Source organism: Lactuca saligna, chromosome 5 (genome assembly GCF_052625555.1).
Source record: "Lactuca saligna cultivar CGN05327 chromosome 5, ASM5262555v1, whole genome shotgun sequence".
In the NCBI taxonomy this organism is placed as follows: domain Eukaryota; kingdom Viridiplantae; phylum Streptophyta; class Magnoliopsida; order Asterales; family Asteraceae; genus Lactuca; species Lactuca saligna.
The window spans coordinates 308,637,555-308,651,224 of NC_136421.1; the positions used below are offsets into that span (position 1 = coordinate 308,637,555).

General features: G+C 40.2%; 1 protein-coding gene across 1 annotated transcript; it reads right to left on the bottom strand.

Annotated features, from left to right (window-relative positions):
- Positions 1–7,717: 7,717 nt before the first annotated feature.
- On the bottom strand, positions 7,718–9,814 carry LOC145047024 (uncharacterized). Its single transcript, XM_078995270.1, has 2 exons — positions 8,191–9,814; positions 7,718–8,115 (listed from the first exon to the last, which is right to left on the bottom strand). Exons 1-2 carry the CDS (start codon positions 9,812–9,814, stop codon positions 7,718–7,720), a joined length of 2,022 nt encoding a protein of 673 aa, XP_078851396.1.
- Between the last annotated feature and the right edge of the window lie 3,856 nt (positions 9,815–13,670).

Genomic DNA, 13,670 nt, shown 5'->3' on the forward strand with positions numbered 1-13,670 from the left:
CCAACCCCATGTATGACAATTTAGCAATGTGACTCAAAGATGACACAATATTCGTTCAATTCTATCTAAGTTGGTACTTGAAAGTGCTAATAAGCTCTAACACTTCCCATTCACCATATTAATTAACCAAAACAAGCTCTTTGATTAATCCTAACCTTATTAACTTAATCTAAACAAGCTCTTAGAATTAGATTATAAGAATGCATGAAGCTTTATGTGAATGTTCCCAACAACACCCAATACCCCTCATAAGCTCGGGAGTGTAAAAGTGTATGAATAAGATTTACACTAAATTCATTCAATAGAGATCAATTTAATGCTTGTTACTTGTTCAATTTCACAAAAAAATTACGGACTTTGTAAAAGAGATAACTTGAATGACCTAACCCTAATTCAAATGGCCAATAAGAATCATAATTAGAATCAAACATTCGATTGAAGCAAAATCAAATTCATTAGATAGAAATTAATAACAAATATCATGTCATATGAATGAAGTCACTACCAAGAAGTCAAAACATGAAATTGGAGAAATTAGGGTTCTAGCCACACATGTCTAGAACAAGATCACAAGTCTAAATGATGAAATTAAGTGTAATTACAACTTACAAAAACAAGAATTAATGTTTCCAAATGATTAACGGACAAACCCTTGCAAAAAGCTTCGAATTCCCTTCTCCAATGGTGCTCTGATATGTTCTGTCTATGTAAAATTGACCCTCAACACGTAATATGAAAGATAGGAAAAACTGCAAAAAGTTGGTTTTTGGGTCGAACACAGCCCATGTTAAAATAGGCTAAACTGACACGGGTCGTTGTTCAGCAACACGCCCCGTGTTGATTTGCACTAAACTGACACGGTTCGTGTTCAGCATGGTCAACAGCTCCCATTTTGGTCAAACAAGCCCCGTGCCCACTTTTCAGTGTAAATTCAACACGCCCCGTGTACCTCTCTGACTCCAATTCCAAACTTGATTTTTTCCAACTTTTTCGTTCTTCACCCGATCATCCCGAAATCTCCACCAATGCTTCGCGACACTTCCCAAAGCGCGTTCCAACCTCCGATTTACCAGAAAAAGATATAAAAGTGTGCAAATAAGGTTGTTCTAGAGACTAAAATGAATATGATAAAATGCAAGGAAAAGGAAGAAAAATTGTGCTAAATATATGCAAAAAATGGGACTAAAAGGTGCGCAAAAAGGTGCACAAATAGCACCTAACAAATCTCCCCAAGCTTAGACCTTTCTTGTCCTCAAGAAAGAACAAGAACCGGACAACAGGACGATTTCTAGATGGCAAAAAGAAAAACTTAGAACGAAAAGGGGATGAAGGATCCTAAAGGTTAAGAATGAATGCATGCAATGTAATGCCATGAAAATTAAGGTATGTACAAATTGCACTTGAGAAACAAAATGAAGCAAAAGAAAAGAAGATTAAGAACAAACACAAAATATGTACTTTTGTAACTAAATAAAGGTACGATCAGACTTTACATCGATAGGGCTTCGATCATTGATACCTTGGCAACCATCCTGTTTCCTTCCACATATCACGGACTCTCAATGTGAGGAAGGCCCGAAACGGTGTAACCCAATAATCCAACCAAAGTTTTATTTAATCTTACCTTACTAAGCTTTATGGGCAAAAATAACATAGTCCAGATTTCATGTCCTTAAGACTAGATGGCCAAGAATCAAAATCGATGCCTCCTTAAGAACCCGTCACGGCGAATCAGCTTTCGCTGAAACAGTGAGCCCACCCGAAGGGGCTCAACTCCTATGCTTTCACTTTTTCGAGAGCCACAAGTATCATATCACACAGTTCTTCATTCGCCATATTTGACTTGAGTTGGCTTTTGATTTGATTGAACTTTGATTTGCACTTCGTTTTGAATTTGGATTCTTCAATCTTCATCTTTGGAATTTCTTTAGATTTCTTCGTTTTGGCATTTGAAATTCTGATTAGGGTACTGGATATGACAGTTGTACCCTTCCTTCATTCTTGACTGTGGGTTTGATACTTAAGCTCTCTGTTAGCGCGGGGGTAACGCGTGTCAACAAATAGGTCCGTGTTCTGTGGGTTCAGAGTTGCCGATAAAGATTCTTTTTAAACATTCAAAAGCAAATCATCCTAAAGCTGTTATTACCGCCCAAAAAACGTTTCAATATAATTTTTTTTTATTATCTGAGGCTAGGGTCTCAAATTACGGTGTTTGGGTCCCCTAGTTATGACAGCTGATTCTATGCTTCCGGTAACAATCCGGTTGCTTCAGTATTTTTCATTTCATGGAGCAATTGTATGTAAAGAGTGTCATCATCTCGTACACTTTTTTTTTTAAGAAAAGTTTGAAAATAAGAAAATGCATGCATGAGAATGAGTGAACCTTTTTAAAGAAAAATTTGAAAATAAGGAAACAAAATAAGAGTTTTAAGGAAAAATTTGAAAATAAGAAAATGCATGCATGAGAATGAGTGAACCAAATATACAAGTCTACCCCTCCCCAAGCTTAATGATAAGCATCGTCCCCGATGCTTGGAGAGGGTGGAACAACCTAAAACGGAGGTGGAGGAGGAGGATAGTAGTTGGGGTTTCAGGTCCAATCCCAGAAGTCCTCCTTATGTTTGTGTTGACGCTCTTGATCCCGAGCGTACTGGGTGGTGAAGGTGGAAAAATTCTAGGTCAGGCTGGTAATATCCTGCTGATAGGTGTCGAGGCGGGTATGGATTGATTGGAATTCATCTATATATTGTTGATGATAACGCGGGGGTGCAGCAAAATGGGATGAGCTGCCACCACCGGTGGGAGAAGCATGGTGAAGCTCCTCCTCTTCTTCATCATCATCACCATCTTCCTCATTTTCTTCGCTTTGCTCATCGACCTCGGTGGAATAAGAGTGGGGGAAGATGTATGGAATGATTTGCCAATCAGTCATATGAATGGGATATCGGAAATCAAGAATGCCTTTATTTTCTGCTGTGATGAGGAGCTTGGGATCATGATTTTGACCCACGGTCCAATAGTGTGTGCCATCGCCTACCGAGCGGAAGAGTCGCATGGACTCAAGGATAGTAGTGGTGAGATAAGGCTCACCCGGCAGTGGCTGGTGGGGACCGGGGTATGGGGCTCGAATGTGGGCGCTCTTGGCGAACATGCTGACAATACCCCCGCAAACAATCTTTCCCGATCGGGATGCGCTAAGGCGGATGAGCTTGTCACACAGAAACCGACCATAATGAGGAATGAGGTTATTCTCGGGATGGGTCATTGCATAAAGGATTTTAAGTTCCAGCACGCTAATGGTGCTTCGCTCCTCTCTAGGGGCGACGAGCGAAGCAATGATTCTGTGAGCTACCATAATCACAGGATGGATAAGTGATGAGGCTTTAGCAGCGCTAGAGACATATGGGTGTAATTGGGTGAGCTGTGTCCACCAAGTCATGTCATAGTATCCTTGGATTGGGTCAGTGGGGCCAAATGTGTTTTCCGTTAGGGACCCCACAATGGCATTGATTTGATCCAAGGAGATCTCATAGTCTTGATTCATTAGACGGAAGTAGAGGATCCCATGGTCTAAATAAACTGAGGATAGAAACTCAGCTGTTGGGACTTTATAGCTCAATTCATGGACCCTCAACAAGCCGTGCCACCCTATGTTGCGAAACAGGGTTTTGACTTGATTGTAAACATGCAACTCTTTTAAGGTTGGAACATGCGCGAATTTTTAGATGGCATGACCCCGTTTAAGGAATGACTCAAGTTTTCCCTATTGAACTGGGCCAAGACATACGACACCACAATGAGACGGGTCGGCTGGGGTGTTGGGGACCTAGATGGAGGTGATGGAGATCTAGATGGAGGTGATGGAGATCTAGGCTTCCGACGGCGGGCGGATGGTTTGGTTTGTCTTGCTCTTTTGGAAGATGTAGCTTCCATAGTCAAGTTTGGGACATATTAAAAGTCAATGGGTCAAAATGTCAACAAGTCAACTGTTGACGGGTCCAGTCAACTTTGAACTTGGCCACCAAAATTTCGCAGGAAATTTGGTTTTCAAAGATTTCCAACTAAGAATCAAATCCAAATAGACCACAATTTCAAGTATTTGACTCAAGAACACAAAATTCAAAGGTTAGGAGTTGGAAAGAATTTACCGAATCGTGTGTTGGATCGTGTTGTTCTTGATGGAAAAGATCTTCTTTAACCTCCCCAAGCTTTCCCCTTTTAAGATTGAGACACTGAAACATCAAAATCAAGTGAGAATTTTCGGATCTAGGGTTTGTCAAAACCCCCAAGTCCACCATTAAAATGCAAGAAAATGGTGTTTAAGATGGAGAAGATGAAGTGTAGATGATGAAAATCAAACCTTTTTGTAGATGAAAGTAAAAAATCTTGAAGAAATTGAAAGGTATTTGATGAAAATCGAACCTAAGGTTTTTGTTGGGAGAGAGGGGCTGTTAGGAAGTGAAAGTGGGGATAAATGAGGTCAAATCCCGATTTTTTTTCTTTAAAAAGGGGTGTAACTGCTGCGCGGACATGACCCGTGTCCGCCTTAAGCCAATTCGACACGCCCTGTGTTGGGGTTCTTATGTTGAAATATAGACGAACACGACCCGTGTTGGGTCAAGGCCAAAACCAACACGACCCGTGTTGCTCTCTAGAAGAATTTGGGACTTTTTTTCATTAACACGACCCGTGTCATTTGCAGGCCAAAATAGGACACGACCCGTGTTGCTCTCTGGAAGAATTTGGGACTTTTTTTCATGAACACGGCCCGTGTCACTTGCAGGCCAAAATGGGACACGACCCGTGTTGGTCCTTGGATGCTAATCCCCACTTTTTGAATTTGAAAATTTCCCTCTCTTGGAAATGAAGTATTTTTCCACCCCAAGGTCCGTTCTTTTTGTTTGAAAACAACGACAAAACACATTTGGAACACAAAAAGAAAATAAGAATGCAAAGAACGAAATGTTTTAACGAAAAATGACGAAAATACCCCGGGTTGCGTCCCGGTTAGCTGCCCTTGTTTTAGGTCGTTGGCTCGACTTTGTCCCCCAGGTGTGATTCATTCTTGGTATGTGGGGTTCTCCAACTCGTCTACCTCTTCATTCTTCACCTCAAATCCTTCATAAAACGGCTTCAACCTGTGACCATTAACTTTGAATGTTTTACCCGTTTGCTTACTCGTGACTTCCACTGCACCATGGTCAAACACCCTTGTGACCACAAAAGGACCGACCCATCTTGATCTTAACTTTCCTGAAATTAGCTTGAATATCGAGTGATAAAGCAACACCTTTTGTCCTTGTATAAAAGTCTTTCGGGAGATTGCTCTGTCATGATATGCTTTTGTTTTCTTCTTATAGATCATGTTACTTTCGTATGCATCATTCCGAATCTCTTCTAGCTCTTGGATATCCAGTTTCCTTTTATTTCCCACCTCATCTTCAGTCAAGTTGAATTTCTTTACCGCCCAAAAAGCTTTATGCTCAAGCTCAACTGGGAGATGGCATGCTTTACCAAACACAAGCCGATATGGGGACATACCAATGGGAGTTTTAAAAGCAGTACGGTATGCCCATAAGGCATCATCTAGCCTCAAGCTCCAGTCTTTGCGGTTTGGGTTGACTGTTTTCTCCAAGATACTTTTGATTTGTCTGTTTGAGACTTCTGCTTGTCCATTGGTTTGGGGATGATAAGCTGTTGAGACTTTGTGTGTCACTCCATATCTCTTCAAAACAGCTTCAAGCATCCGATTGCAAAAATGGGTCTCGCGGTCACTTATGAGCGCCTTTGGTGTGCCAAACCGTGAGAAAATCTGTACCTTAAGGAAATCAACCACAACTTTTGAATCATTAGTACGGGTGGCCTTAGCCTCCACCCATTTGGACACATAGTCCACTGCTAACAAAATATAAGAGCAACCAAAAGAGGGCGGAAATGGTCCCATAAAGTCAATGCCCCATACATCAAAAATTTCACATACTAGAATAAGGGTAAGGGGCATTTGATTTCTAGAGCTTAAGGACCCGGATTTTTGGCATTTTTCACAATGTGCACAGAGTACATAGGAATCATGGAAAATAGAAGGCCAAAAGAATCCGCTATCTAAAACTTTCCTAGCTTTCCTTTGGGGTCCAAAGTGACCACCACAAGCATAGGAATGGCAAAAATTAAGGATAGATTGTTCCTCTTTTTGCTCAACACACCTGCGAATTACTTGGTCCGCACAGTATTTCCAAAGGTAAGGTTCATCCCATATGTATCGTTTGGCTTCTTTTTTGATTTTGTCTCTTTGCCAACGGGATGAATCTAGGGGAAATTGACTTATGACCAAGTAGTTGACGATATCTGCATACCATGGTGCCTCTTTGGCTGCAAATAGATTCTCATCCGGAAATGTGTCACAGATGGGTATACCATCTTCGGGTGATACGATGCGACTTAGATGATCCGCAACCAGATTTTCCTTTCCACTCTTGTCTTTGATCTCAATATCGAACTCTTGCAAAAGCAGCATCCACTGTATTAACCTCGGCTTTGAGTCTTTCTTTGTAAGCAAGTGCTTTATGGCTGCATCGTCCGAATATATGATCACTTTAGTTCCAAGGAGGTATTATCGAAACTTCTCCAAAGCAAAGACAATAGCAAGAAACTCTTTCTCAGTTGTGGTGTAGTTTCCTTGTGCCCTATCAAGGGTCTTTGATGCATAGTAGATGACATGATGTGCTCGGTCAAACTTTTGTCCCAAAACTGCCCCAACCGCGGTATTGCTAGCATCGCACATGATTTCGAATGGGAGATCCCAATTTGGCGGTTGAATAATAGGGGCGGATGTCAACAAATCTTTCAAAAGGTCAAATGCCTTTTTGCATTCATCACCAAACTCAAAATCAGCCTCCTTTTGTAGAAGTTGACACATCGGTACCGTAATCTTGGAAAAATCCTTTATAAACCGCCGATAAAAACCTACATGGCCAAGAAAAGAACGTACTTCCCGAAGATTTGTCGGGTATGGTAAGCTCTTAATAATATCTGTTTTGGCCTTGTCAACTTCTAAACCTTTCTGGGACACCACCTGTCCAAGTATCAAGCCCTTGTCGACCATAAAATGGCATTTTTCATAATTAAGGACTAAGTTCGTATCAATGCACCTTTGTAAGATTTTGGTGAGATTTTGCAAACATTCATTAAAAGAGTTTCCATAAAGAGTAAAATCATCCATGAAAACCTCTATGATATTTTCGACATATTCTGAAAATATGCTCACCATACATCTTCGGAAGGTTGCGGGTGCATTGCACAAACCAAAGGGCATGCGTCTATACGCAAAGGTGCCGAAGGGACATGTGAATGTGGTTTTCTCTTGGTCTTCCGGGGCAACCGGAATTTAATGAAAACCAGAGAAACCATCAAGGCAGCAGTAGTGGGATTTCCCGGCCAATCGTTCTAACATCTTATCAATGAATGGCAAAGGGAAGTGGTCTTTGCGGGTAGAAGCATTCAGCTTCCTATAATCGATACAAACTCTCCACCCGTTTTGCACACGGGTGGGTACCAATTCCCCTTCGGAGTTTTAGACAACGGTAACTCCAGCTTTTTTCGGGACTACTTGCACAGGACTCACCCACTTACTATCAGAAATAGGATAGATTACACCTGCATCCAAGAGCTTCATGCTCTCCTTTTTGACCACCTCCATCATAGGTGGATTCAACCTCCTCTATGCTTCACGGGTTGGCTTGAAGTCCTCTTCCATCAGTATTTTGTGCATGCATAATGATGGGCTCAACCCTTTTATATCTGCAATAGTCCAACCAATAGCCTCCTTGTATTTCTTCAAAATGCCAACTAACTCTTTTTCTTCTTCTCTTGCCAGCTTAGTCGAAATTATCACCGGTAGTGTCTCTTCCTCTCCAAGATAGGCATACTTGAGATGGTCAGGAAGAGCCTTCAACTCAAGAGTCGGCGGTTGTACTATGGATGGGAGAAGTTTCGGATTAGAACTTTTTAGCTTCATGCGGGGTGGTTCAACTCTCATGGGTTGTGCTTTCTCCAAGGAATCAATTACTTTGATCAATTCGTCTTCCAATGTGTACTTGTCAGCCAACTCTTTAATCCCTGTCTCATCAAAGTGTTTGCTCAAGATGGTGGTTAGCACATCTTAGCTTGACATCTCAAAGCAATCATTAGTACATGAATCAATAACATCTACGAAGTTTAAAGAATGAATATCGCTAGGATAACGCATGGCTTCAAAGATATTAAAGTTAATTACCTCACCATCGAACTCCATTAACAAAGTACCATTGGCTACATCTATTTTTGTTTTTGCGGTACTCTTGAAGGGTCTCCCCAAAAGGATGGAACTCGATTGTGGGGTGCTTTCATCACCCATGTCTAAAACATAAAAGTCAGCAGGAAAAACGAGCTCATTAACTTGCACTAACACGTCCTCCAATACACCTTTCGGATGTACCAAAGACCGATCAGCAAGTTGAATGATAACTCCGGTTTTTGATAAAGGTCCAATTCCAATTGTCTTATAACTTGAATAAGGTAAAACATTAATTGATGCTCCAAGATCAAGCATGGCACGTGGTACCAAAAGGTTACCCATTTTGCAAGGAACCGTGAAAACACCTGGATCCTTGCATTTTTTCGGTAGCCGCTTTTGTAACACGGCTGAGACATTTTCACCAACCTTCACGGTTTGATTTCCTTTAAGCTTTTTCTTAGATGTGCAAAGTTCCTTAAGGAACTTAGCATATCTAGGAATCTGTGTAATGGCATCTAGAAGAGGGATATTGATTTCAACCTTTCGAAACATGGCCATGATTTCGTCATCTTCCCTTTCTCTTTCGGTGCTTGCCAGCCTTGAAGGAAATGGAGCTGGTGTGACTTTCACTTCAGATTCTATTAGCTTCTTGGACTTTGGATTACTCTTCTTTTCCTCTTCTTTGATAGCTTCTTCCACCTCAATCTCCTTCTCTTCTTCTTCTTCTTCTTCCGGCATCTTTGGATTTTCATAGTTTTTCCCACCTCTTAATGTAATTGCACACGCATTGTGTTTTGGGTTCTTCTCCGTTTGAGAGGGTAGCTTTCCTTGCGGCTCCATCTTACTCACGAAATGAGCAAGTTGTGATACTTGTTGCTCCAGGCTTTTTATGCTCGCCTTGGTTTCTTGTTGAAAGCTTTGAGTACTTGTGGCAAGGCTTTTTACTATGTCTTCTAAGGACATACTTGAAGGACTCGCTTGGGGAGGGGGTTGTTGTGGATGCCTTGGTTGGAAATTTTGAGGTTGGAATGGTGGTCGTGGTTGATTTTGAGGAAATCGTGGTCTTGGTTGATATTGATGCGATTGATTGTGTTGATAGTTCCCTTGTTGATTGCCTCCCCACCCTTGATTATTGTTCCATCGCTGATCACCTCTTGGTTGCTCATAACCTCTTTGATTTGTCCCCGAATAGCCTCCCATGACTTTCGCTTCTTCATAATATTCCTCTTGGAGTTGTGGGCACATATCAGTTGGATGCCCCACTTGGGTGCAAATACCGCATGGGCGGGGTGTGGGCTGCACACCATTGTCTTTGGCCAACATCATGACTACTTTCGTGAGCTTGGACAATTGAGCTTCAATCTGAGGAGTTTGTACTTCTTTTACACCCCAGGGTGCATCCGTGTACCATTCTTCATCATGGATTGAATGTTTGGAATCTTCAGCCATGTTCTTGATTAGATTTCGGATCTCAGTTGGGGTTTTATCGGGCAAAGATCCACCACTACAGGCGTTAAGAAGCCTTCTTTCCATTGGAGTCATTCCTTCAATGAAATATTAGAGGAGCTGGTACTCAGTGATCCCATGCTTTGGACAACGAGCACAAAGTTTCTTGAATCTTTCCCAATATGTGTGGAAAGCTTCTCTTTTGTGTTGCTTGATTCCGATAATTTCCCGTCGTAGGGCTGAAGCTTTCATTTCGGGAAAATATTTATCCAAAAACAATCTCGCAAGATCTACCCAAGTAGTTACCGTCCCCGGTGGAAGGTCATAAAGTCAATCTTTGGCCGCGTCTTGCACCGCAAAGGGGAATGCCCTAAGCTTGATTTGGTCCTCCGTGACGTTGTGTGGTTTCATACCCACACATACTACATGGAACTCAGTGAGGAACTTGTGAGGATCTTCGTTCTCCAATCCTCTAAAAGTTGGGAGTAAGTGGATAAGCCCGGATTTTAGTTCCAAGTTGGTGGCGGCTGGGTATGTGATGCAAAGAGGTTGTCGAGTCACCTCTTGTCTTGACCATTGACGAAGAGTTTGTTCGGGTGGTGGGTTTGGAGGATCCTGATTCCCTCCAGGGTTATGTGCCATGGCTTGAGAATTGGTTTTGGTTTTTGAAGGTGAACTGTTTAGGATATTATTAATAGGTGAAGAGGGTAGAGTGGTTTTTATGTGTGAGGTTGTTGGTGGAGAGAGTGATGGACTTTCTGTTTCTGATGCGGATACACTTGAGAGGGGTATGTCCTCCCAAATGTTGATGACTGGGGGATTGGTTGATGAAGAAGTACCGGAAACTGGTTGCCTCTTACGAAGCTTGGCTTGCTTCCTTAACTTCTTTGCAGTCTTCTCTATCTCCGAATCAATTGGCAATGGCGTACCTGTACGAAAAGATCTAGGCATAAACAATTAGTAACACCGTGTCCCCGGCAACGGCGCCAATTTGTTAGGCGTGTCAAACTCAACAAATAAAGGGGTACGATATACTCCAAAATAATCCCACTATATTGCACTAAAAGGTAATACAAGGCAAGCAAGGTCGATCCACAGAGACACGGGACAATTGGTCTATACCTATTTGCACAAGGTACTATGGTCACCAATAGTAAAGAGAGGGGGGTTTAGAATGTAATGATTAAACAAACAGTTAAAAACATAAGCAATCAACTAAATGCGTGAATTAAATTCAGAATTTGTAAGGACTCCAACCCCATGTATGACAATTTAGCAATGTGACTCAAAGATGACACAATATTCGTTCAATTCTATCTTAGTTGGTACTTGAAAGTGCTAATAAGCTCTAACACTTCCCATTCACCATATTAATTAACCAAAACAAGCTTTTTGATTAATCCTAACCTTATTAACTTAATCTAGACAAGCTCTTAGGATTAGATTATAAGATTGCATGAAGCTTTATGTGAATGTTCCCAACAACACCCAATACCCCTCATAAGCTCGGGAGTGTAAAAGTTTATGAATAAGATTTACACTAAATTCATTCAATAGAGATCAATTTAATGCTTGTTACTTGTTCAATTTCACAAAACAATTACGGATTTTGTAAAAGAGATAACTTGAATGACCTAACCCTAATTCAAATGGCCGATAAGAATCATAATTAGAATCAAACATTCTATTGAAGCAAAATCAAATTCATTAGATAGAAATTAAGAACAAATATCATGTCATATGAATGAAGTCACTACCAAGAAGTCAAAACATGAAATTGGAGAAATTAGGGTTCTAGCCACACATGGCTAGAACAAGATCACAAGTCTAAAAGATGAAATTAAGTGTAATTACAACTTACAAAAACAAGAATTAATGTTTCCAAATGATTAACGGACAAACCCTTGCAAAACGCTTCGAATTCCCTTGTCCAATGGTGCTCTAGTATGTTGTGTCTATGTAAAATTGAACCTCAACCCGTAATATGAAAGATAGGAAAAACTGCCAAAAGTTGGTTTTTGGGTCGAACACGACCTGTGTTAAAATAGGCTAAACTGACACGGGTCGTGTTCAGCATGGTCAACAGCTCCCATTTTGGTCAAACACACCTCGTGCCCAATTTTCAGTGTAAATTCAACACCCCCCGTGTACCTCTCTAACCCCAATTCCAAACTTGATTTTTTCCAACTTTTTCGTTCTTCGCCCGATCGTCCCAAAATCTCCACCAATGCTTCCCGACACTTCCCAAAGCGCGTTCCAACCTTCGGTTTACCTGAAAAAGATATAAAAGTGTGCAAATAAGGTTGTTCTAGAGACTAAAATGAATATGATAAAATGCAAGGAAAAGGAAGAACAATTGTGCTAAATATATGCATAAAATGGGACTAAAAGGTGCGCAAAAAGGTGCACAAATAGCACCTAACAGTACTCTCAAGAGAAAATTCAACATGCTTACGAGAAATATTTGAATAAGTCAATGAGTGGAAGCACTTCATCTCAAGAGTCCACACCAAAAGTGGGGAAGTGGAAAGAAGTTCAAAAGGAAAAAATTGATATTTCTCAGAAAAATGTTGAATAAGAGAAAATCAATGTTGAAACTTCACCATTGCATGATTATATATCGATGCCTAAAGCTGATGAAGTTGACATAATTGACAACTTAAAATCCAAAGTTTGTAATTGGGTTTTATGTTCTTCTTTGCACAATATTTTTCAAACTAATGTTCGAGGACCCAAAAGGTATTATGGACATAAATTTTTCTAACTGATTGCAGGTACTATGTGACAAGCTATGTGAAAAAACTGGTATATCGATAGTGGATGCTCGCGTCACATGACTGGAGGAAATAAAATTGAAGAGATTTTAGAAAGTTAGAAAATGTTGGGGTTCTCAAGTTTGCAAACAATCAAAAGTCTGAATTCAAAGGCTTTGGAAAAATAACAAATGGGAAATTAGTGATGAATCGAGTTGCTTATGTTGAAGGATTGAAGCATAATTTGATTAGTGTTTCACAACTTGTTATTGGAACAACCAATCATGTTATTTTCGTTGACGAAGGTACTACAATCTCAAACAAGGAAACGAAGGAGGTTTTGTTGAAGTCAAAACAAAAGGGAGGCATGTTTGCTCTTGACATGAAACCAGTTGTGGGAATAATATCAACGTGCTTACTATCGAAAGCATCTTCGGATCTCATTTGGTTATGGAATTAACGTCTTTCTCATATTAACTTCAAGAATTTAAGTACACTTGTTCTTAATGATCTTGTTTGTAGTTTTCCAGTTTAAAAATTTGACAATGATTCATTGTGTGCATCATGTGAATAGGGAAAACATCGTCAAGGCCGTCCAATAATAATTGATTCAAAGATCATTGAACCATTGGAACTTCTACACATTGACTTGTATGGACCTTCAACTATTGAGTCACTCAATAAGAAGAAGTACATACTAGATGTTGTTGATGATTTTTTTCAAGGTTTACTTAGGTTTTCTTTCTATGACAGAAGTCTGAAACTGCTAAAGCGATGATCGATTTTATCAAGAACATTGAATTGATCTTGAAAAGAGAAGTTCGAAAGATAAAGAGTGACAATGGAACAGATTTCAAAAATAGAATTTTAGATTCATTTTTAACTAAACTGGGAATTTCACATAACGTTTTGTCTCTATACATACCACAATAAAATGTTGTGGTCGAAAGGATAAATCGTTCTTTGTGTGAAGCGGCAAGATCCATGCTTACTTATGCAAACATGCCTCAATACTTCTGGGTTGAAGCGGTTTCAACTGCTTTCTTTACGTAAAAGCGTTCTTTCATTCATCGTCGTTTCAATATAACACTTTATGAAATAATAAACAAAATGAAATCTAATGTTAAGTTTTTCCATGTTTTTGGGTATAGATGCTTCATCATGAATCTCAAGGATAATCTTTCCAAATTTTAGATGAA

Bases quoted from the DNA above. Each gene is read 5' to 3' on its own strand.
- LOC145047024 (XM_078995270.1), bottom strand. From the start codon at position 9,814: ATGACTCCAATGGAAAGAAGGCTTCTTAACGCCTGTAGTGGTGGATCT. The intron at 8,116-8,190 runs GTACTAATGATT...TTGATGAGACAG, and splicing joins CGTAGATGTTATTGATTCAT to GGATTAAAGAGTTGGCTGAC.